The sequence below is a fragment of the Crocodylus porosus genome, unplaced genomic scaffold, assembly GCF_001723895.1.
Source record: "Crocodylus porosus isolate Cpor-Errol unplaced genomic scaffold, CroPor_comp1, whole genome shotgun sequence".
In the NCBI taxonomy this organism is placed as follows: domain Eukaryota; kingdom Metazoa; phylum Chordata; order Crocodylia; family Crocodylidae; genus Crocodylus; species Crocodylus porosus.
The window spans coordinates 71537051-71562223 of record NW_017728906.1 but is presented as its reverse complement, the minus strand read 5'-3'; the positions used below and the strand labels follow the sequence as shown (position 1 = coordinate 71562223).

The following is a 25173-nucleotide window of genomic DNA, read 5'->3' as shown; positions in this document are numbered from 1 at the left end:
AGCTGGGGCTGGACCAAGCTGTTCCCGAGGAGGGGTGGGGAGGGGTTGGGCCATGCTGCATTTGGGGCTGGTGACAGCAGCACTGTGAGGAGGGATTGGGGGGGCTGCAGCTCCCCCCCATAGCCTTCCTCCCAGCACTGCTGCTGCCCATCCTGAGCTCACCCTGGCTCAGCCCCACCCTGCCAGGAAGAACCTAGCACAGCCCTGGCCCCAGCCTACAGCTGCAGCCCACCCCATCACATGTGCAGATCCAGGGGCACACGCCCCACCCCGTGCCTTCCCAGGGTGCATGTAGCAAGCAGGAGCTGCGTCCCCAGGACAAGCCACTTGAAGGTTGGTCCCACACCCTGCCCCAGCTGTGCAGTGCCTGCCCCAGCCCCACTCCTCTCATTGCTGCCTGTGTGCCCCTTCCCACCCCTGCTATGGCCACCAGAAGCCCATGACTGGGCTGCTTTGCAGCCTTAGCACTGCCCCACATTTTGGATGGATAAGCTCTGTACCCTCCACCCCCTTCACTGCCTATGAGCTTAACCCCACCAGCTGAAAGCCTGCCCATATAAAAATATTTTACGCCAGTTTCAAAAGATGGACAGGCTTGGGCTCTGGTCAGCCCCCAGATAGCTCCAAAATTAAAGGAGCAACAACATATGCCACATGTTTTGGCTAAACGAACAGGTAGTATTTGCAGAGGGTTGTTTTTTGCTGACCATAGCAATTGTGATGGAGGATAAGGGAGGAGACAGTACTTATGTACGTAGAACCTAGGCCATCGTTACAAAAAAAAAAAAAAATCTTTAAAAAACCCTTTTTAAATAATGTGTCCGTAAGAGTGTTCAACCAATAAATTCATATAAATTCATAACTTATGTTATTCTTAAAACAAATTATTTCCTATATAGACTTACCTAAAGCCAGAAGTTATCTAAAGGGGAGTTTTAGCTAAACTACTACAGATTTCCCCATCTCCCTTAAAATTGGTTTTAAAACAGTTTGTTATGTCTGTAAGAAAGTAATTTAAACTGAATCACTGTAAACCACTTCTTGAAACAAATTAAGGCACATCTACCCCACCTCAAATCTCCTCTACAAAGCTATGTAGTACAGGAAGCCGTGCCTCCTCCCACAAGCTACTGCCTGAAAGAGATGTGCAGCACTGGACTTGTGCTAATACACCCATTCTCTTTTGAGGAGCTTACTGGTACACAACTAGAACTGTGCTGAAGTGGCTACCTACATCTAATTCTGGACATAACATACGCAGTGTGCGCCTCATTCTGGAAGTCCCCTGCATCCTCTTCAGGTGGTGTAGACATGTCCCAGGCTAATCTTCATGGGATTCCCACTAATTTGTTAAATCAGAGATTGTTTACACTTGGAATTCTTTCAGGAAAGCTATTCAGAAAAAGATGCTCCAGAGTAACTGTTCCTATTGTCATATATGGATGTTCTTATTCCAGAATAAGAATGTCTATAAATGGAATTGTTCCAGAATAACTATTCTGGATTAAATTCAATTTACCTTATTCTAGAACACCCTTCAGAGCCAGGTACAGACATTACACTTTTACTGGTATAAGTGATCAGAAATCAGTCTATACCCAAAACAGAAGTTCAGTACACAAAACCAGTCTATACATGTAAAAGAACAGAAGTTCAGCACACATAGACTGGTTAAAAAATGGTGAAACCTAGTATAAGATTTCCTCCCCACCCTCCACCAAAAGGTGAATATGTTCTGTTTGCTACTGATCTAAAACTTCACCGCTTACAGAAAAACACATAACTTAGATCAATTCTTCATTGGGCTTTTTGAATATCTGTACCTAGCCTATGTAGACAGGCCTTTAAGCTATATTAGGATTTTAGGATGTATAGATACCATGTGTTTAAAGAATTTTTTTTGATTGTTTTTTTGTTTTTTTAGACATGGCCTGAAAGACTAGAGGGAACTATATCAGAAAAAGCAGCTAACAGAATGGCTTTAACAGAACTTTTTATATATTAAAAATTACTTGGGTGTTTGCTTGCGAAAGCAGGGACTAAAGTTTCAACTTTCAAATTGTGAAATTAATGGTTAAGTTACACAGATTTCTTGTTTTATTGTCACCCACACAAAATAAAGGAGAATATGGCACAAATCTTCTACTAGCTGATGCCTTAAAGTTCAAACCTTCATGGCAGTACAAAACGTGAGAGAAAGCCAAAAACAGTGAGAAAGAATGCCTCAGGGCTAACATACCTCACAGAAACTTTGGCAGTGGTTTTTCTTCAAATCCCAAGATTCTTTGCAAGGCTCCAGGCACTAGGAAGAATCATAAAAAAAAAAGCATCAGAAAGAAAAGTAGCATTCATAAATTATTCTATCCCATTATTTTTGGTTTGTTTGGCACATAGGAAACTGGACTACAGCAACAATGCTAAAAAATAATAGGCTTCTAAAAAAAATAACAAACCACTTCTGAGGACAACAGTGTGTCATAATTGCTGAGCAAGGTCATTCTGAACGATTATTAGATTACAGGAAATGTTTTCAATATTTCTTACTGGGCTAGGCAGTGTCTCGCTTATGTTTATAATATTGCATTGACCATTTGGTTGGATCTGAGTATTAATAAACATTACCTTCACAACACTGGATTATCCCATAGATCTTAGAGACAATGGTTATTGACAAAAGCACTCTTGCAAATTACAGAAAATCATGCATTGTTCCCCTCTGCTAAGTCTAAACATGAGGTTGTTACAATTTCTTCTAGCCTAGGAGGAAAAAGACGCATATTTTCTAAGGCTACAAAGAAGGACTAGCAGAAGAACTTTATCAATCATACTTGTGTTTTCTTCTATGAAGGACAATAGCATTGGTCTTGTAGCAGCTGTCTATGAGGTCTACCCCTCCCTGTTTGAATACCAAATCACTGCTTCCTCGCCTTTAAACTCTACAGTATAGAGTTAAGGAAGAGGCACAGAAGAGCATTTCTGCTGAAGAAGAAACAAAAAGAACTTAGCAGCATGGTTTAGGAGACAAGTTCCTACCAGTGCCTTTGAGAGTGGGGGCTCACTCTAAGAGGAGAACTGCTGATGCAGTCAGTGAGCTGTGCTGCCTGGCTGCTGAAGGATGAGTCTCTAGGGCCCACAACCCCAATGCAAACACTCCTGGCAAGCTGCCTAACACTCAGGAACCAATGTTTTGAATACTGTATCTACACAGTCAATAAACTCCGAACAAGAAAATTACACAAACAAAGCCAAACATAATACTTATATTTTTTGAGGCAAGAAATTCTTCTTTTAGTCTGACAAATGCAGAATTGAGGCACAGAGATTAAGGTTGCATGAGAAGTCCATGAAAAAGATGAGAATTTAGTGTAGTTCTCTTTCATTTTAGTCCAGAGCTTAACTACAAAGCCAACCTTGAAGTCTTCTCCTTTGTTTGTATGAGGCTAAAACTCTCACCACCTGAATGGCAATGCTGAGGGATGCGTCTCAAGGATAATATTGCATATATTTCCCCACTATTAGACACTCCTGTGGGTTTTTCCATAAAGAGGGTAGTGGATTCCAGACTAACACAGGTTTGGTCAATTTCTAGTAGCACATTCTACGTCCTATTCCCATTAACATTACATTTACTTTTCTGAAATGCATTTCATTTATTATATTTAAGAATCCACACTTTACATACTCCTTGCAACAAATGTGGATTAAAGCAAGTCTGTTGATGAATGCATGTAAATAAACAATCTGTTTTTGCAGTGCTCTGCAAAGCAGCTCTGGAGTCTCAAGGGATGTAAATTTCTCTCCCCACCATCCATCTTACCTGAGCATAATCCATTGGATGAGGCCAAACACTAGACTGAATATTTGCCTGTAAATATAGGATGTCTGCATATGAAAGTCTTGCAAAGGTCAAGTACTAGGATCAATAATGCCTAATAAGATATTATAAGATGCTACATATTTAGAATTTAAATAACACAAACCTGCAGCTAGTTGCAGACAACATTTGCTTTTCCATCCAAGTCCTTAGGGAATACTTGAAAAAAATTGTGTGCGTCTTGAAACTAAAAATCTGGATAACACATTTTCAGAATTGTGCTGAAACAAAAAGAGCCCAATGCAAAGCTCTCTAAAGTCAATAGGAGTGTTTCCATTGAGCTCCTGGACTTGAGAATAGTCCTTATGAGAAGTGAGTATACAATTTTATTTCCTTTTTTGCCTACACAAGAACTCCAAATACATACCTAAAACTCTCAGGACAAAAGTATTCCTACACAGAATACCCCTGTTTTCTAGGTTATTGTAAATGACTGCCTGTAAAGGACACTGAAAGTCTTCTCCCCAAGACAAGTCAAAATTTATATTACAAAACAGTAGTTTTCAATTTTGTTTTCCATTATAGAAAGGCCTGAAGGCATTACCACCTCTTCCCAGAAACTGGGAGATGACAGATCTCCAATGAATAGCAAGGTTTTGTCGGAAATGATTCTGAAGATTAATTCAGTAGATGGCACTGTTCCCTTTGAGCCACTGCTATAACAGTTATCAAGTGTGGTGTTAAAAGAAACTGTACTCCTGGAAGAGGGTAGATCCTGGATGAGATATCAAATTGAAGTAATTGCAACTTGTTGTAGTCATAAAGAATGAAGGGAACTCTTCACAAAATGAGGGTCTTAACCCAGCTGGCTTTGCATAATTCACTCTTAGATAACCACATTATACCTGTTAACATAAACTTCCAGTTAATAAATCTTGTTAGTAATCACTCTATGTATAGTCAAAAACAACAACTTAAGCAGGATGCATCTCTAAGCAAGAAGAATTATTGCTGCTTTAGTCGATTTTGCTTCCCTATTCTCCTTTACTGTATTTTTAAATTTATTGCAGCAATTTTTTTTTTTGTCCTGAAGGATCTTCTCTGGTGTGGATTTTTTGAAATGTAAATAAATTTTGTAAATATTCAAAGCCACGTGTTAACCTCATACTTTTCATATTTATTTAAGGAATGGATTTTCAAAGGTAGTCAGCCTCAGCTTATCTGTGAGAGTTGTACCTTTGACCAGAGGCAGGAGAGCAAAGCCAACACAATAATTTGGAAAATCTGACTGTTTACAGACATTATACTTTTACTGGAATCAGTGATCACAAACTGGTGTCATAACAGCAGTTCAGCACACAAAGCCTGTCTGTACCTGTAACAGAACAGAAGTTTGGTGCACCCAGACAGGTTTAAAAATGGCAGAACTCAGTCCAAGATTTGCTCCCCACCACCAAAGGGCAAATATGTGTTCTGTTCACTACTTACCTAAACTACGCCCCTTACAGAAAACTGCATACTTTAGAACAATTCCACCTTGGGTTTTTAGTATGCCTGTACCTAGCCCTAGTACATGCGTGTCCATGTGCCATTTTATGCCATATTTTTGTTCCATGAAGCTGCTTAGTGTCTCAGAGGGGTAACTGTGTGAAGTGTAGATAATAACAAGAATGTTATCCAACAGTTGTAGCTTAAATATTGCCTTACAAATATGTGCTCCTTAAGGAAGCTGGAAACCTAGGCCACATCCAGATGAGTAGTCGTGTAGTACAGTCATATAAACACACAAGTATTTTCCATGCTGCATGGGAGTACTGTGGGGAGCGGGGAGGAGGGGATGGTTGACACCTGGATATCCAGTAGGGCTGCACGAAACAGCACTGTTTCGTTTCGACAGCTGTTTCACCATTTCAAAGGGACAGTGTTTCGTTTTGTTGTTTCTTTTCATTTCGAAGCGCTGTTCCGTTTCATTTAATCAAAACTGTTCTGCTGCTTCGACGCATTTTGATGTTTCGCCCATAGGCTATATTGGGGAAACATGAAAATGCCTGTAACTTTGTCATTTCTTGCCTGATTAAGATGAAAATTCTAGGGATGGTAGCCTCTTCTGAGTGCACAAAGCCTGCCAAATTTCAAGATGACAGGTGCAGGGGTTTCTGGGAAACTGCACCTCAAACTGCTAAAAGCAAAACTTGTGTCACTTGCCAGCAGCAGCAGCCTCCTATCATTCAGCATGCAGATCTGACAGCCTGCACCCCCAGGAGGGCTGTGGGGCTGTACCAGACTTCTCCCAGGGGTGTGGGACCCTGGATGTGTGCTCAGGATGACAGGAGGCTGCCGCTGCTGCCTGGGACCAGTGTTGGGGGCAGCCCACGCCCAGCACCAGGAAGACTGCAGCCCCAAACAGCAGCAGCAGCAGCCACCTGTCATCCCAAGTGCAGATCCAGGGGATTGCACTCCCAGGAGGAGTCCAGCATCACTAGAGGGGCAGGTTGAGCTCTGTGGGGCTGACAGAGCTGCTCAGAGTGCAACCCTGGCTCTCCCTGCCTCCTGCCACAGGGTTGCAGCTGTCAGCCCCATGGAGCTCAGCCCAGCAGCGAGAGGTGGCGGGAAAGCCAGTGGCAGAGCTGCTTGGAGCACAGCCCTGGAGAGCAGAGCCCAGCAGTTGGAGGCTCCAGAGCCCCATGGAGCTGAGCCTGGCAGCAGGAGGTGGGGGAGATCCACCGGGCAAGGCTGCACTCGAAGCCAGGGCTGTGCTCCGAGCAGCTCTACCACTGGCTCTCCTTCTGCCTCCCACCGCTGGGCTGAGCTCTGTGGGGCTGGTGGAGCCACTCGGAGTGCAGCCCTGGCTCCAAGTGCAGCTCTGGTGAGCACAGCCCAGTGGCTGGAGGCTCCACAGCCCCACGGATCTGGAGCTTGGCATCAGGAGGTGGTGGAGAGCCACTCACCAGAACTGCACTCGGAGCCAGGGCTGCACTCTGAGTGGCTCCACCACTGGTTCTCCCACCACCTCCTATCACCAAGCTGAGCTCTGGCTCTGAGCATAGCCCTGGCCAGTGGCTCTTCCCTGCCTCCTGCCACCAGACTCAGCTCCGTGGGGCTACAGAACCTCCAGCTGCTAGGCTGTGCTCACCAAGGCTGTGGTCCGAGTGGCTCCACCAGCCCCATGGAGCTCAGCCTGGCGGCAGGACAGCCAGTGGTGGAGCCACTTGGAGTGCAACCCTGGGTCTCAGCACAGCCCTGGACAGTGGCTCTCTCCTGCCTCCTGCTGCCAGGCTCAGTTCTGTGGTGATGACAGAGCCACTTGGAGTGCAGCCCAGTGGCGGGAAGTGGAGGAGAGCCAGGGCTATGCTCTGAGCAGCTCTGCCAGCCCCACAGAGCTGAGCCTGGTGGTGGGAAGCAACAGGAAAGCCAGTGGCAGAGATGCTTGGAGTGTAGCCCTGGCCAGTGGCTCTACCCTCCCACCACCAGGCTCAGCTCTGTTGGGCTGCATGGCCTCCCACCACCCGGCTATTCTTCCCATGGTTGAGCTTGGAGCCAGGACTGAGCTCCAAGCAGCTCCACCAGTCCCATGGACTTAGCCCAGTGGCAGAAGGTGGTGGGAGAGCCAGTGGCAGAGCTGCTTATCACCAGCATAGCCCTGGTGATAACAGCCTGGTAGCAGGAGGCTCCACAGCCCCACAGAGCCAAGCCTGGCAGCAGGAGGTGGGGAAGAGCCACTGGCCAGGGCTGCACTCAGAGTGGCTCTGCCTCCTGCCTCTGGGCTGAGCTTCGTGGGGCTGGTGAAGCCACTTGGAGAGCAGCCCTGGCTCTCCCCCACCTCCTGCCACTGGGCTGCTTCAAAGCTCAAAACGTTTCAGAACTTTCAAAACATTTTGAGTGCCCTCGTTTCATTTTGAAGCTGTTTCAAAGTCTTTTGTTTCATTTTGATTGCCCTGTTTCAAGTTCAAAATGTGTCTAAACCGCTTCAAAATGAAACACTCATTGAAATTTCACGCTTCCCTAATATATGTGTGGTCAAAAAAACCTGTACAAAAAAAAAAAAAAGCAGAGCGGCATGTGTGAGGGCAGCATGTGCCACTTAAAACTGGAGCCACACTACAGCTGCTGGCCAGGCTCTGAGTGATAGTATCACAACCAAGTGGTGCTTGGTGCTCCTGCTGCAGCCACAGGAGCCTCCCAAGTCCCCAGGCAAAGCTTCTGGGGCCAGCCCAGTGCTGGCCCCAGCCTTCCTTACCCCCACCCAGTGTAACCTGCTATTGCACCAGTGGGTGCGTGGCACAGGTGTTCCCTGGTGACAAGCAGTGGTGGCACAAGGCATCCCGTTGCTAGTTGTCCACAGGGAACCAAATGTTTACACTCATGTGGATGCTGCCATAGGGTTTAAATATACTGTACTTTTTTTAAAAAGTAGATTTTGCTATCTTAAGATATTTAAGTGTAGGTTCCAATGATCAGTTACTGAAAAAAGATAATTTGGGATTATAGAACTCATATTAATCATAGAACGCTTTCCCAGACAGCCCAGAATTACTGTATTTCACCATGTATGGGTCGACACAGGTTATATAGGTCAATGCCCAGTTTTCTGATGCGAAAAGTTAGGATTTTCATAGACGCTGTGTATAAGGCATGGCCGGGCTCAGTGCTCGGCTGGTGTGGTTCCATCCCCTGCAAGCTGTGCTGTCTGGACTATGTCAACCGAGCACTGAGCCCAGCTCCATCTGCTGCAGGCACAGCTGCTGAGTGCTGAGCCCAGCCCCATTCCCTGTGAGCGGTACTTGGCTCATCAGCGCCATTTGCAGCAAATGGGGTCCAGCATAGCACTCAACTGGTACTGCCCCATCCCCTGCAAGCCTGCCGCTGCTCACAGGGGATGGGGCCACACTAAGTGAGCATAGAGCCTGGCCCCATCTGTCCCCTGAGAGCAGCACTGGACTCAGTGCTCAGCTCATGATATGCCATTCTTAGGGGACAGGGACAGGCTCAGTGCTTGGCTGGTGCGACCCCATCCTCTGAGAGTGGCACCAGGTTTGGCACTCGGCTGGTGATGCGCCAATCTCGGGATGGGAACAGGGACAGGCTTGGTGCTTGGCTGCTGTGAATCCATCCCCTGCAAGTGGCTCTGGTGCAGCCCAGGCAGCAGCACTCGCAGGGGATGGGACCACACCAGCTGAGGACCAAGCCCAGCTGACCCTAGCCCCATTCCCATCCATGCTCCAACCCCGTCCCCTGCAAATGGTGCTGAGCTTGGTGCTCAGCTGGCACAGCCTCACCCCCCCACAAGCAGTGCTGCCTGGGCCACACCAGCCAAGTATCGAGCCTGGCACTGCTCACAGGGACTGGTGACACTGTGTATAAGTCCACTGTGAAATTTAAGAGTTAAAGATTGGGCTGCAAACCTCAATTTATACACTGTGAAATACGGTAGCTGAATAACAGCAGTGTTTATCAGATGGTAAACTACAACTTCTCAGTCAGATAGAGAAGTCTATTTCTAGGCTGGATATTATTAAAAACTTTCCTGCATCCAGAGCCAAATATCTCTGCCCAAAGGAACAATGAGCAAATGCCTTTTTAATCTGTACCATGGTTATAAATAACGTACAGAAACTGAAATAAGATTGGAGAAAGACTAGCTTGATTATAGATGTTTTGTGGAGATTTGCCAATTATAAATTGCAATCAAAAATGTTACATTCCATCAAAAAAATCTGTTCTTTTTTACTAAAATAGTACACTGTTTTGGCTTCAAGGCAGTAAACGTCCAATTGAATACTTATGCAATTAAAAACAAAAAAACAAACAAAAAAAATCACTAAGACTTAGTATGCCAAATTTGGTCCAATGCAGTAGATACAAAATTTCATAGCACAAATCCCATTTTCTCATGGACACTCTGAGGCAGTCACTTAGCTTGTTTACCACATAAGAGCCTTTTTATGTAGATTGTATTGTTGAAACTTTTCGCATGATAAGACTGAATAAAAGCATCAGCAGTACTCATAATTTAAAACACAAGCTGGCTAACTGAAGCACACATATGGACATAAACCATCTTTCATTAGGTTTATGGTATATTATTCCAAATGACCCACCCACACATGCAGTAATCCTTCCACATTCAATTCTCCAAGAGAAGTACCTCAGTTGTAAGTGCCAAAAGAAAAAAAAATATTGTTTGATTAAAAGACTAACTTAGGGTTCCTTGTCCCTGTCATGCTTGAGACACAAAATGAAGTTTGTATTGGCAATTATGCACTTAGACAAAACTTTGGCATAAGTTCTAAGCACTATGTCTGTAAGGAAATGTGTTTGTCTGTTATCTGGGTCTACAAGGAAGAAATAGTTTCATCTTTCTCCCAAGCTTAATCACAAGGTTCTGCTTTTACATGAAATCAGCTTGTTTGAATTGTGTATACACTGTACTAACATAAAAAAAACACAACACAACACTTCTTGGTTATAAAACTGAGATTATAGGCAGTGTTTCCATACTGCTTTAAAGATTCCTGTACTAATTTTAAACCTTCTTCTAATGTTGATTACTTACCCAACACTAATTAAGGTGGGCAGATCCTCAACTGGCATCGAAAGGCATAATTCTATTTAAATAGTATGTAAAACTGATGTTTGCAGGGGAGATCTAGGGGGCATGCAGTGATGAATCTGCACACACCCTGCCCCCCATCTTTGATTCCTGCTTCAACCAAACTTTAAAACCAACTGCTTGGAAGAGGCAGCCTCATTTTCATTCAGGCAGGGCTGAGAGTCTCAAATGACTTCCTGACTCATTGTCATGCCCCTGATTCCTGTTGACCTCTCTCTACTCCAGAGGTGTTAACAACCCTCTATCCTTTTTAATGGTCTCAGTTTTCTACTATTCAAACTATCCTTTCTTTTGCAGTTTTGCTGCCTGCCTATCATTCTTGTCTCTCATCCAATAAGCCTACAGAGTGTTTTTAGTTCTAGATATAAACCTTAACTCAAGTGTCCTAAAGTTAACTCAGGTGTAAAGAAGACTGACAGTGAAGTTAAGAGACTCAAGAATGCTAGATTTTGTTTTATGAATCTGAATAATAGATATACATTGAACACTAATGAAACATGACTAATGAGACTAATGCCTTTTGACTATTTTTTGTCTAATTGGTGTAGGGTTTTTTAAACTTTATATATAATCTAGCAAATTAGTGCACATTCCAATAGTTATATTAGTGTACTACTAGTGTATTAGTAACATATCCAGTTTCTCTTTAACTGGAGAAAAATATTTGTTGTTTCATGAGCTATGATGTGCCACACCATCTACCCCCCATTTTCAAACTCCTAGATCTACTCATGGATGTTTGAATGTAGAAAAACCTAGACTAAAATCAGCTGAATTAAGGCTTTTACAGAGCTGTTTCTCATGCAATTTGGCAGTGGCTAGGAAAGAGTAAACCCTGTTGCAAATAGGGCATGAGGCTGATAAGCAGACACTTTCCTCCCAACCAGTGTGTGTGGCTGGATCCTCTAGCCCCCTGCCAGATGCATGTCCAGCTGCACAGCATAGTGGCATTTTAGAGACTGCCAACCTCCACATCTCCCATTCTCTTTTTTTCTTCATTCCCCAAACAAGGTATGTTTCTTATTCAGGACAGTGTGGCATGTGAATAATATGGCATTTTTTGTGGGGCACTCTCCACTGCTCTGTGCCACTGTGGAGGAAAAAAAAAAATCACTTAACTGAGTCAAAAGATGGAAAAGAATACATCTGCCTAGGGTTCCTTCTCATGCAAGTACCCTAACTCTGAGATAGTGGCATCAAAATCATTCTTCCTCTCCACCTTCTGCAGGAAAGTTTGAATTCTTTTCTGTACAGTGGTATAACTTTGGCAAGAAAGGAATGAGAATGCTTCACAGAGAGGAGCCTGGTGGGGAGGGATCCCTACTGAGAAATGTGGTGGGTTTGACTTTCCTTAGGCTAAGATAGGAACTGAATCCAAGTGTTGTTCCCATCCAAGTGCTCCAACTCCGACGTGATTATATAAGAGGTAGGGCTGCCAATGCTACCAGATAGCTTAAAACGCTTGCCCTGTTCACTTCTTTCTTCACTTCACTTCTTGAAAGACAGTTTGTAGACACCAATCCTTGTGAGCATTGTAGATGGCAGAACCACAACAGGCAAGATGCCTAAAACTCTGGAGCAGTGAAGAACTTCCAACATGTTCCTGTCCACAGAATTTCCTTTTCATCTAGCTCTAGAGGGCAAGCCGACTCTTAGGAGATCCTATTAACTTTTCACACGGACTGCAGAGGGAATCTAGGCACCTCACCATGAATCAAATAACACACACAAAATTTTCAGTTCCTCAGGTCAATGAATTCATAAGTTCAGTACAGAATACTAAACTGTGGAAGCAGTAGCTGCCATGTTGGTTTATGTCAACATGCTGTCTAAGATGCCAGAGAGCATTTGGTGTGACCCTTCCTAAACTAAGATATGCACTCTGCCTCCTCCCCTCTTCTCCTAATAGATTGGATAGCCAGTAGCATCAGTGATCAGCAACCTACAAACTGAATCTGACATCCGAGCTCCTAAACCACAATCACCAGCACTTTATGCTTAGAAGGACTATTAAGAGTCTTTAAATAATTGAACTAATGCCTGCTAATCGTAACATATATAAAGTCAGTTATTAAGTAAAAGCTCTGTATGGCTGCCTTCAAGTTCTTGCTTTGTCCAGGTTAAAGAGCTTTGCAAGGAAAATATTAAACTAACATTTCTCCTGGGAACAGGGAAGACAGGAGTGTTAAATGATACAGAAGTGTCGCCAGTCTGTTTTGCCCATGTAGTTTCTTCTGTAGGTCAGTGAGCACCCCCTTTTCAATGAAAAGGGGCAATTTTGTATTCGAAGGCTGGAGTCTTAATTAAATTAGTTTCAGTTAGGGTTATTCTGTAACATTATCATGTATACTGGGAACCCAGCTGTTACTGTCTGAAAGTGCTTGCTAATTGAAGAGCTGATTTTGAATGAAAGCCAGATCTCAGATTTTGAATAGTCACTAAACTAGTAAATCTGTAAGGATGCTTCTACAAGTCTAGTCCTACACAAATAGATTATACTTCTTCAGGCCTTCAATGTATTTTTTCAAGCTTCTATGGCTTCAGCTGATAATAATGAGTTAGTCTCTGCGGCTACTTTACAGATACATGAATTCAAGTGGTTTAAGAGCACAGGACTTGTATTCCATGAGACCTCTTCCTCCCTCCCACAATTGGCTGAATAGTATGAAAAAGCTTTTTTATCTTAATGAGCTATATAGTATAAAAAGTATTCAGATTTGGGTCATAAGTTTTCAACTCTTTGGTTTTCTAAAATAAAAAAAGTTTTGAGGAAAACATTTTCCATAAACCTTTTTAAAATTATAAATGTGTTCATTATAAGTTGCTAGCTACCTACCTATAATAAAAACCCTTCATACCCCCCACAACCACCCTCAACACCCCAAGTATCCACACAAGCAACTTAAGCTAGGATAGGTCAGAAAATTGAAAGTGTTTTAATAAACTCCCCATCACCCCTCCCTTTTTCTCCCTGCAGTAATGGTAGTGATGTTGTCATTTCTGCAACAGGATTGGGAAGACAAAATTATAGATTACAGTTACAATTACTACCTGATCCGGAAGCAGGATACAGTTGCTTAGTGCATCTCTGCAGGTGAGCTAATTAGCTCTGCTTCCCAGAGATAAAGCAACCACAGAACTGGAACAAGTAGTGGTATAGATTACTTTGGGTTCTGGGTGTCTGAAGAGCATAAGGACTCCCCATCCAAATTTCCTGCCCCAAAGTTGGTCATCCCAGTGTGGCGCTAACTCTGAAATCAGATATTTCAGAAACAAATATGCATTAGCTGTAACTATTTCATCCCTGGTGTAACATCCAAGCAGTGTAGCAACAAAATAGCAAATTAAACAACAGAAGTGTATTACTGCATTATTTACTTAAGTGTGCATTACATCTTTTGACATGGGTGCAAAAAACTAACCCCAGGCATGGTGAGACCAGTACCGATCTCTGGATTTTCAACTTTCTGTTAAGCCTCTAACTGTAGCAGTGGTCAAGAAAACGTTCAGAAACAAACTGTTTACTGTATCAAATGCAGAGATATCTTCCTGAGCTTGCAGGGCATCCAAAACAGTAATTCTGAGGTGTGAACTGCCTTTTCATCTGAATGAGTGCTAACTGAGATAGCAAATAGTAAGTTAAACAGCAAAACATTCATTATTTACTATATTTGTCAAAGCATGAAAGGAAAGAAAGAAAATACTACTACCTAAAGATCTACAGCAGCATTCTATAAAGGGTAAAAGGAAAGGTCATAAGGAGTCAATGAAGCCTGTGTAGACCTTTTAGATCACATACTAATTTTTTAAAAGAGGTTTTGAATTGGTTTTCCATTCTGAAAATGTCTCTTAAAATTATGAAAAAAAAAATGTCCCTGGTTGCAATTATTTAAATCCTTTCATATCCATCTTTTGTATCTGAAGCTGCTATAGCGTCTTGTATGTGCTCTATTCAAATACAGGAAAGTCCAAAAGCCTTGCATGATTATAGGTTAAATCTCCTGTAAAGTCTATGTGACTTATGCTTCAAGAAGTCCATAGTGCCCAAGATTAAACTCAGTATTAACTTTAGCAGAAAGGCTGTATATTTTTTTTTTTTATGTTTTTATCACTAGTATTGTTGCAAATAAAGGGATTTCTTTCATTTGAAATGCTAAAAAAAAATCCCTATTTCAGCAACATTTAAAAAAAAATAAAGCACATCATCCTACTGTGGAAGACACATGACTGTTTAAACACTAATCCTTTTAGAGTGAAAATAAATTTTAACACCGTCAGCTTGATATCTGTGTGGCTTAGTTGTCTGGCACATAAAAGTTTGCCAGTAGCACTGCTTGTTTGAAAGGACAGAGGAACAAGTCTAAGGAAGATTTTCATGTTTCTAGTCTTTATTGCCAAAGAAAATCATACCCATCTATGTCAACAGAAAATTGGCTCCTAAATTAATATTTCATCCCTAACCAATCCCTTTCTTTCCTTTTGTTTTCTTCCCTTTTTGTGAGAAAAAAGGAAAAGAAGTCAGACTAACCTACTTTAGAACAGCTAACAGACCACTGGTTAGAGCAGTCACCTGAAACACAGGAAACTCAGGTTAAAGTTCTTCTGCCTGGCTTAGAGCAGATCTCTAATGTCATCAGCAGGGATTCTAGTCTTGTCTGATAAAAAAAAAAATCCATATTTTTTTTAATATATCTATATCTATATCTAGGATCATCAGTAAGTACTGAGGTCAGGTGCCCCCATTCTCTCTTGATGAAGCTACTGTACTTTATAAATAACTGAATCTAGTCTGCCTCTCTTCCATTAAAGGTGTCTACCTTAAATTGTAAGACTTCCATTTTCCTACTGAAGCTTTTTGCCAATATCAAGCAAGTAAAATTCTCATTCAGTCTCTCCTTATTTCCAATCTTGATTTTTGCTACTTCTCATATTGGCCTTAACAACTGCAGTCTTACCCCACCTACATCTGTACAAAGGCTGTTTAAAAGACCATTCTCTTAGTTCATCCACAGTCCTACCTTTTTCTATCACATCAAATGCCAACTATTTTTCTTGGCTTTTAAAAGGTCCTTCATAGACTACATCTATGAACTAGAGACAGAAGTTCTACATAAATTGGTACAAGTGATTGGAAACTGGTTCAAATCTGTAACACAATAGAAATTTTGTGTGCACAAACCACTTTCAAAGTGGCCAAAACTGGTTTAATATAGATCTAGATGAATGTAGTATCAGATTTAATTGATTTAGGTTAAATTGGTTTATTGAACTTCTGTCCCAGATCCCTTCCAGATTCAAGTTAATGAACAGTTCCTCAGCATTGCAGGGTGCTTTGCACTTCATCCATAACCCCCACTTCAGGGTCTATGGACTTGCCTTGGCCCAAGCTGTTTACTCCAGCCAAGCAGGGAGGCATGTTCTAGCATCTCCCAGCTTCTGGCCTGAACCAATGCAAGCATGTGGCTGCATTTCCAGAATCAAAGAGAATGCCTGTTCACTTGCTTATTAATTCAGTTTACATGCTTAGACTAACCCGTGAAGACTGAATTGAAGCCTCAGGATTTTTTGACTGTACTTAGCCATTTCTACATAGGATGCAAACAAGTGTTCAAATAACCTGACTCAGGCTAGGTGGCTTACTAAGAGTCACCTAAACCTGAGTCAAGTTCTGCTGTGTAAGCTGGGGGGAAGGGACTGACAGGACTGTGGAAGGAGAAGGACTGGAAGGTCCATGTGGGAAGACAGGTCCCAGAGAAACTGGCAGGTCCAGGAGGCTCATATTTAGGAGGGGCCTGGTTAAAACAGAAAATCCTTGCAGCTGTCCTATGAATGTGTCTAGGTTTAACTTAGACCTATCTAAAGTTATTTTACCTCTTGAGATGAACTACCTTATAATCAGGCACGCCATTTAAGCCCCATGAACACCTACCCAACTGGGCATTTAGAATGACCAACTTTGGTTAGAACAAATCTAAATGTAACATTTTTACATATGCTATACCACACATTCCTAATGGTTCCTTCCTGCCAATGATATTAGCCTTTGTGCTAATATCACTGAACAAACTTTCATGTTTTGTCCATGCCATTATGCACAGAAAGTGCTCCTGTATGTAATTGCAAATCCTTCATGTCATCTTCCTTCAACTGCCTTCATAAGACTCTCCTTTGCCATCACACCTAGAAAAGGAAGGTAGTTCTCGATAGTGGTTAAGCAGCTTAACTGCTGCTTGCCAACAGTTATGCTGACCCATGCTATCATAGTTTCATTATTACCCATCTCCTTGCATTTACTTGTTGTATTCCACTGTTATGTCTTTTCTCATATCACTGTTGTAAATTCCTCAGGGTAGGGACCATCATTTTGTTATATGTTTGTATAGTCCTGTAAGCCAAAGGGGCCCTGATCTGGTCACTTATGCTCTTAGGCACTACCACCGTACAAATAGGCAATAATTATAACAAGGTAAGTTAAATAATAGCATCGGCTTCAGTCTCATCTCCCGGGTTCTAATCTTGGCTCTACCACTAATTAGCTCCATAACTTTGTGACAATTAGTTTGCGTTTCTATATCGAAATAACTGGTGTCGGTTATGTCTATTTAGCCCAGAAGCCTCTCAGGGCAAGGGTTGTCTCCGATTATGATTTTATAGTGCTGAGCACAACAGGGCCTGATCCTAACTTGGGCTTCTGGGACCTGCAATAATAAAAATAATGAGATGTATTTGCTAAGTGCAGTAGTCTGTCTAGTGTCAGATTTCATTTTTAAAAACATTTTCTAGCATTGCTTACACTAAATTATTTGTTTCTGCAATGAGTTAGATTGCTGGGCAAGTTTAAAAGTTGTTGATCCCAACTAATATTAACATTGTAAGACTTATTCCCCCCCCCCAATATACTTTAAAAAAAAAATCAATTCTTAATACCATAGGCTTTAGTATTTAGAGAACATTTTTAAAATAAAATCATAGATATTTTTAAGCCTTTTATATTTACATCATATTTTCATAGCCAAGAAACCTTTTCTATATTCTTAAAAAAAAACACAAGGAAAGTCTCCATAAATTAGCACTTTTCTCCTCTAATCTGTGAGAAGGCAACTTCAGATAACCACACACAGCCTTGTTGTAAATACCATCTTGCTATGGTACTTAAAGTGTCTGTCGGATCAGCAGCGCTCTCTCTAGGCAAAGTTGAGGTTTTTGTTGTTGCTTTATAAATGAGCTAAACTAGTGAACTCTTCTGATAATGGATGATTCTCCTTATACATCTCTCTGCAAATTCACACATACATTTCTGAAAGCAGGAGCGACAACAAAATGCTCTTTTGCCTCGTATCGACCACAGTGCTATGGTTTTATAGACCACCTAACAATCAGAAAAGGGCAGAAAAAAAGGCCTTCTTTGTCTAAACTGTTACTTTGTTTCTCTTCTCTGGCTTTCCACTTTCCTCCCAGCACTACCATGGCCATCAGAAACGACATATTCCGCATTACTAAATAGCAAGAGCCTTAGGGCTTTTCACTTCTAATTTCACGCCATAATAAAATGCAGTGGTTGTTTCAGTGGGGGACCTGAAAAGCCTTTCTTTGTGGGGCCCGTTTGATGGTCAGGTTCAGTATCACATTCTGGCAGCAGGCATCTGTGCTTCTTCATGCAGTGATGGCACTGGGGGAGGAAAATAAGTAGAAGAAAGGAAAGAAGAGAGGGCTGTCCCCAAAACCTTCTTTCCTTAAATAAAACTATTTACTTTTCAGCACTTGACCAAAATACTTGGTAAATGAATACCCACTGCCTACTTCACTGAAAATCCTATTGACCAAATAGATAATTGTATGAAAGAGAACAACCTAAATTTGAGTTAGATTTTTATAAGCGTTTTAACTGCTGGACATGTTGCTGTAATAGGAAAGTCAAATCTCAGAGGCTCAGATTCTACAACTTTGCAAAATCAGAAATATAGATTTGAAAAATTTGGCTTTGCATTTGTTTCTTCTCTTGAAGGGAACACACACCAGGAATGTGAGAGACATATGAAGTTCTTAAACAGAAGTAAATCTCTTGTCTGAATATCATCATAGTCAACATAAATTCTTCTTCATTCTATAAGAGTCATAGCATTTGAACAAATAACAATAGGCCCAGAAAATGAAATACAGTACTGTCTTGAAAAAAATAGCACATCAAATGTTCTAAACACAGTTAATCTTCTCACAGTATTCATTCTGCATATACAATCTGTTTTATTTAAATCATCATCCTGCAAACTATCCCTATATGTAGAATTATTATTTAGTCTAAAGAGCTACTAGCTTGCAGGCTCAGCATATACAATTCATCTTCACCTGTACCGTCTCCTTTTCCAAGTGCCTTGAAGACTCGGTACAGGTACAGACATTCAAAAAGTCTAAGGCATAATTAAGCTAAGTTACGTGGTTTTCCCATAAGTGGTGTATCAGTGGCAAACAGAACACACAGTTGCTCTTTGGTTGAGGGGCAGGGATAAGGAGAAATCTTAGACTGAGTTCTACTATTTTGAAAAACAGCCTACGTGTGCTGAACTTTTGTTCTGTTATGGTATGAATTGGTTTTGTGCACCAAACTTTTGTTCCTTTATGGGTATAGATTGGTTTCCAATTACTTATATTGGTAAAAGTGTAATGTCTGTACCTGGCCAAAATGTTTGAATAGTACCAAATGAGAAAAAAATAGGAATAGAAATGTGTGAATTTGCCAAGAGAGGTATAAAGAGAATCATCCATTAATCAGAAGTGTTCACTAATTTAGCTCATTTACAAAGCAACAAAAAAAGTTGACTTTACCTAGAGAGAGCACCGACTGATCTGACAGACACTTTAAGTACCATAGCAAGATGGAATTTACAACAAGGCCGTGTGTGATTATATTACAAAGGGAACTGAATATTTTAATAATGTCTTATTATCTTTGTTACTATAATGGTCCCAGGGCTCTGGACTGCTCCTGCTTCCTGGTCCGTAAGTCTAGATTTAGTGGCCTTCAGAGCAACACTAAAAAAGGCCTGTTAGTTTCACCAGGTCTTCAAAAAAGGTCCAATAGGTGGACATATTGAGTAATAGCAGTATTTGGAGTTTTTCTATGGTTTAGTAAGAGGGGTGACCCGATACTGTTGCACTTTGGTTTCAGACAAGCAGTACACACACCGTGTTTGGGCATAGATCATTTTAGGCATAATAAATCAAGATAAATAATCTAATAAGATAAGATAAAACAAATAGGTAAGGTGTATAAGCTGTCATACTCTTCAAGCTGGTCAGGAAATTTTGGTGAACAGAAACAGAATTTCCTTTTCCCAGAAAATCAGAAAAGCAACAATTTTAAGTTTTTAGACAAAAGCCAAAGACTGTTTTTACTTTGATTTAAGCAGCTTCCAGGTTTTTCTCTCTTTCTTTCCCTCTTTTGGGAGAGAGGGGGTGGTTCTGGATGAAAAACTGATTATTTATTTATTTTTAAATAAATTTTTGCAAACAGGTTTTATTGAATGACACTAGTCATTTGTTTCAGTCCCCCAAAGAGTCTAGAACCAAAATATGCAGACAAGTAAAAGATGTGTTATTTTTTAAGTCTTTGCTTCATTCTGCAAAAGTATGTTGAGATTGCTTAGTACAGTTGGCAACTCAGCAGTCTCCCTCATCTAGGTACTTTAATGTATTCTTTTAGAATCAATTGCCCAATAAAAAAGCACTGTTAAATATTTCATCTAACTCAAAGATATTACATAAAAAGCACCAGAGGATTATAGCAGAATATGATTTTTTTTTTTAATACTTTAGCTATAAAGTACAATTTTTTTTTTTTATACTTTAGCTTGGGAGTTGATTATTTTGATTGACTTGTCAACTGATTTCTAAGATTATTAAAATTCATTGATCTTTTCAGTCCAAAAACACATCACAAAGGGAAAGATTGATAGTAACATACTTTTATTCATCATTAACTGACCTAGCATAATGTAGAGATGTCAGGATGATGAAATGGAATATAATTGAATATCCTGTGCTAGAGGTGCTGCTGAGGCACAGCAAAAATGTGAGCTGGGAGTTTGGGAAATGTAATGCTTCATCTCATTTTCTGCCACTCATCTTAATGGGACTCCTAAGCAAGCCCTCAGAGACATCATACACGGTAGAAGTGTGGTAGCATGTCACTTTTTAAGTCCTGAGGGGACAACTGTCTGAAAATGCAGTTCTTTGGGAGACTCTGCACTGCACTCCCTAGGCTGACAGATGAGACTGGTAACCTGTCTTTATATGTAAATGCATGCAAGGGAATTCACTGCTCATTAAGAGTTTACCAGAGGGTTAAATCCGGGAGTCATAACTCCAAGCTAAATTCTCAAAAGTTGCAGGTATCCAAGATATCACAGGATTAGGCAATGTGTATTTGTTCAGACTTACTCAACACGGGCCCTAAAATTAATCTAATAATTAAATCTGCAGTCCACAAAGTAAATGATATCTTGTTCAGAATATCACAAAGCACGGGGAGTATTTAGAGTACAGCATAAAAACAACTGCAGCATGCATTTCATTATAATTAAAATGCTGTGTAAATATATAAGTTAGCTTCATACCCGAGGCTCCTCAAAATAATCCTAAAAATAGCATCCTTTGGGGTGACCTAACTTGAGATTGGTCTGGGTTAATACAATCTAATATGGGTTACCCTAGCCTAAGGAAAGCCTGCATGCATTCACAGCACAGCTCTGAGGCTAGCAAAGCCCAGCCACTCATCCCAGCTCCAGGGTTGTACTGTTTTAACCCCTCAGACTTTGACCAGGTTATTTTTACCCCCTCAGCTACCTCCCTGGCAACCCCCCTGTGGATCTACCTGCCTACCCCCTGGATTCACCAGCCTCCCCAACAGGCCCACTAGCCTCTCACCTCCATGGACCTGTCAGCTTCCCTCACCCCAGTCCTGTTAGCCTCTCCCCTGATTGACTTGCCTCCAGCTGGCCACCCGAAAACCTGCATGAGGCAGAACCCAACTCAGATTTAGGCAAAGTACATTTCCTAACCCAAGTTGGGTTATTTGAATTTCTACCTGGGGTAACCTGCCACATGCTAGAGGGTGTGTGACATGGGTGTACCCCAGGGGCAAGTAGCAGAGGCACAAGGTACAGCTACTACTTGTCCCCTGGGGAGACAAAATTCCAGGCTTCTGTGAACATATCTTGAGAGGCCATTTGGAGTAGTGAGAGCAGCCTAAGGACAAAAAAGGAAAAGATTGAAAGAAATTTTTGAGCATTCTTGAAAAATTCCACACACTCATGAAAATAATATTTAAGAAAAGTCTTTTTTTGGCATTCAGAATTTCAGGTCAAAATTTCTAATATAATGGTGTTATATTTTGAATGGAATAAATAAAACAGTATAAAATAAGCAGATACAGTAAACACAACCAAACAACTATGGACAGAAATACTTACCCAGACCAGACCTAAATCAGTGACACAGTGGTGAAAAGTTAACCATTCCACTGCCAATATACACACAATATAAATTGGCTATTTCATCTGCATGAATACGATTCAGTTTTAAACACAAATGGTTTTCAAATGAGTTTGTCAAATTCACCACAGGCATAAGTCTACCAAACCAAAAATTTTTGCTTAATTAAAAATAAATAGATTATGTAAAATCACAATATTTCACTGGGCAGCTGGTTAGTAAAAAACCCAACAGAAGGTGTTTTGTACTAATATGAGCACATGCACTTCTCCTGTGATACAAATCATAAAAAATAATTTGTTTTCTGAGACCTCCTTAAAATGTTTGTCAGGTGTCTCTCCCACCCACAAAACTTCCATTGCCAGTGGGCAGAACTGCTAATCTAATAAAGCTGCTTGCAGAATTACTTGTAAAATAGATATGCAATGTTCATTGTAAATATCAGTTATAAGAAAACAGACATGAAAAACATTCTGTTATTTGTACCACAAACAGAGACGTTCATAAAGAAGAGAAAAGCAAACGTTTCAGGGATGGGGAAAGAAAGAAGACAATATTCCTACCATAATGAAGGAATGAAGAAACCTGCAACATTCCCTTTACATTTTGTTGCTTCTTGATAGAAGTGACTTATCATTTAAAAACATTTGGAATAAATATTTTCCAATTATGCTAAAATGTTGTGTATATACACAGAGAAATGGACTTTGTTGTCAGGTTTGACATTAGTGACTGACATGTTGGGTCAAATTTTGCCTTCAAACCAAAACACACAACCTTCATCAAGTTGATGGGAGCCAACCCCGCAGCAAGCACAACAAAGTCTGGCTAGCAGTTTCCACAGAGTAATTTCTGTATTTGGCACAAATATCAGAACAGCATGTTTGCCAAGTCACTTAGATATACAGGCCTCTAGTTTTATAGCATTAAAAAAAAAGGCAGCAGCAGCAGTCCACTGTCTGTATACTTATCTTTTACTTAATGTGGTAGGTTATCTGGGCTTATATAAAAAAAAGGATTAATCCTTAAGTGATCTTTGCTTGAATGTAACATGGCCTTGCTATGTACATTTAATACCAGGCTATTTTATATCTAAAATTATTGCTGCTAGAGTTGTGTTACTCCCTTTTCCTCTCCCTTTTTTATAATCCTTGGCTGTATTGCCTTATAAATGGAGGAACATAGTTGCTGAAATTCTCCTTGGTTACTGCAATCTTAAGAACTATAAAGGGTGATACTCATACCAACATACCTTCAAAATTACCCCAATAGTAGCAAAAAATACCATACAGAGAAGGCGTAAAGACAAAGATCAGTTTTGCAAGTTCCACATGAATCTCCAAACAAAATAAAGCATAACTGACACTTAAGACTTGTTCCAATAAAGACAACTACATTTCAGTGTAGATACAGCTTATCCCAGGGTTGGGCGGTAGAATGGGGAGAAGCATTTTTGCTGGTGCATCTTATACCAGTTCAAAGTATGTTAAAGCAGCAAAAACCTTTTCTTAGGTGTTGTAACTGGATCTCAGTGTTGAAAGTGACTGTGGCAGTCCCTTATAGACTCTCACCTATTCCTCTTCACAGTGAGGTGAGTTTGCCTGAAATGATCAGTCGTCATACATCACAATACCAGTATTACAGCCTCCCAGGTACTGACACGAATATTGCATTTCTTCAGCTTGGCCTTGAAAGTATTCTTGAATCTTTTCTTTTGTCCACCTCTACAGCAGTGACTGTTGGTAAATTGGGAATATGGGACCTGTTTTGGGAGCTGGTTATCATGCATCTTTATAACAGGGTCCTGTCCAACAGACCTAGTGCTGTATAAATATGTATTCATTCAATGCTTGTGGTGCTTGCTTGAGCCAGAACATGGACATCCATTCTTCTGTCATTCCAACTGATGTAGAGGATCTTCCAAAGACTTAACTGTTGGTAAAATCACAAAGGTTTCAGGAGTTTTCAGTATGTTGTCTAAGTTTAATACCCATATAATAGGGTAAAAATTACATTATTTTGGACATGATGGAATGCATCAAACAGTGATCCATCCAGCAGTCATCTGCACTAGACATAGCTGTGATGATAAAGACATTGAGATTGTCCTGGGCATACACTATGCCATAGTCAAGCAGACAAGTATTTTAGTGAAGTTGCATCCATGATGTCTTCTATATGTTGCTTTGGCAGACAAAGGAATTTCTGATTATGAAATCATGGTCCAAATACTTGTTCAGGAGAAGAATTCTATTTAAATTGACTTTACCCACCCTTTCCTTTTCAAGTGTTTAAAATATAATTATTCCTTTGTGCCATCATTTGCATTGAGGAACAGCATGTATGCACTGACGACTGGTGTATGTTATCCATTGGAGATGAAAAGGTCATGATATACTTGTTGATGCCAACTAGGCATTTCAGCATAAGTAACAGTCTTTGATTTGACAGCAAAATTGGAGCTGTGGATGTGTCTGTCTTTTTCATCTCCTTTCCAAAACAATCTGTAGGCTCCACCACACTCTGTGAGCTGCCCATGTCCTGTGCATCTCGTTTCATTTAATGCAGCAATGTTAAAATCAAATTATTTAAGGTTTCTGGCCATGAGTGCTGTCCTTTACTGGACACTGTTAAGGTCATCCATTAGGATGTAGGCATTCCAGGTTGCCCACATCCTAATGAACAACACTAACAGTGTCCAGTGAAGGACAGCACTGTCTGTCACTTAAGGCTGTCCATTAGGATGCGGGCAATCCTGGGTGCAGACTTCAACTGCAGGTACAGTAATCCCACTGCATGCGTTTTTCCAGTCAAGTGAAGTGAGACAAACTGTTCAGGGCACCTTTTCTAACCTGCTTTGCATATGAAGTGAGCAGAGAAGATCAGCATGCATATTCATGATTGCAGCTCCTGAATTGCACACCTGTCTCAATTCCAAATGGAAAACAACCATTATACTATCATCACCTTCATGTAGGTCCATGAGTATGGGCCTCCAGCAAACATTAGCATGTTCCCCCAGTGGCACTTAAGATGTGTAGGCATCTTCCTACAGCAAAGCCTTTTTTTAATGTGAGGATACTGTTGTGCATCAACCACACAATACTATGCTGGGAAAAAAAAAAAAAAAAAAATCTTAAAATGTGATGGTAAAGAAACAAAAAAAAAAAAATCAGTACTGGCATTCGCAGCTCTCACTTTTGCAGCCACTGTGAAGTATTCCTTCTTCATCTGCCTGCTCCATCACTAAGGACTTCCC

General features: G+C 41.0%; 1 protein-coding gene across 1 annotated transcript in view; it reads right to left on the bottom strand.

Moving 5' to 3' along the window:
• The window catches only part of ANOS1 (anosmin 1), a 189219-nt gene that overhangs the window by 104764 nt on the left and 59282 nt on the right, over window positions 1-25173 (bottom strand). The window contains exon 3 of the mRNA XM_019528468.1: window positions 2240-2302. Within this exon, the coding sequence (XP_019384013.1) occupies window positions 2240-2302 (63 nt within the window). The remainder of the gene's footprint in view (window positions 1-2239; window positions 2303-25173) is intronic.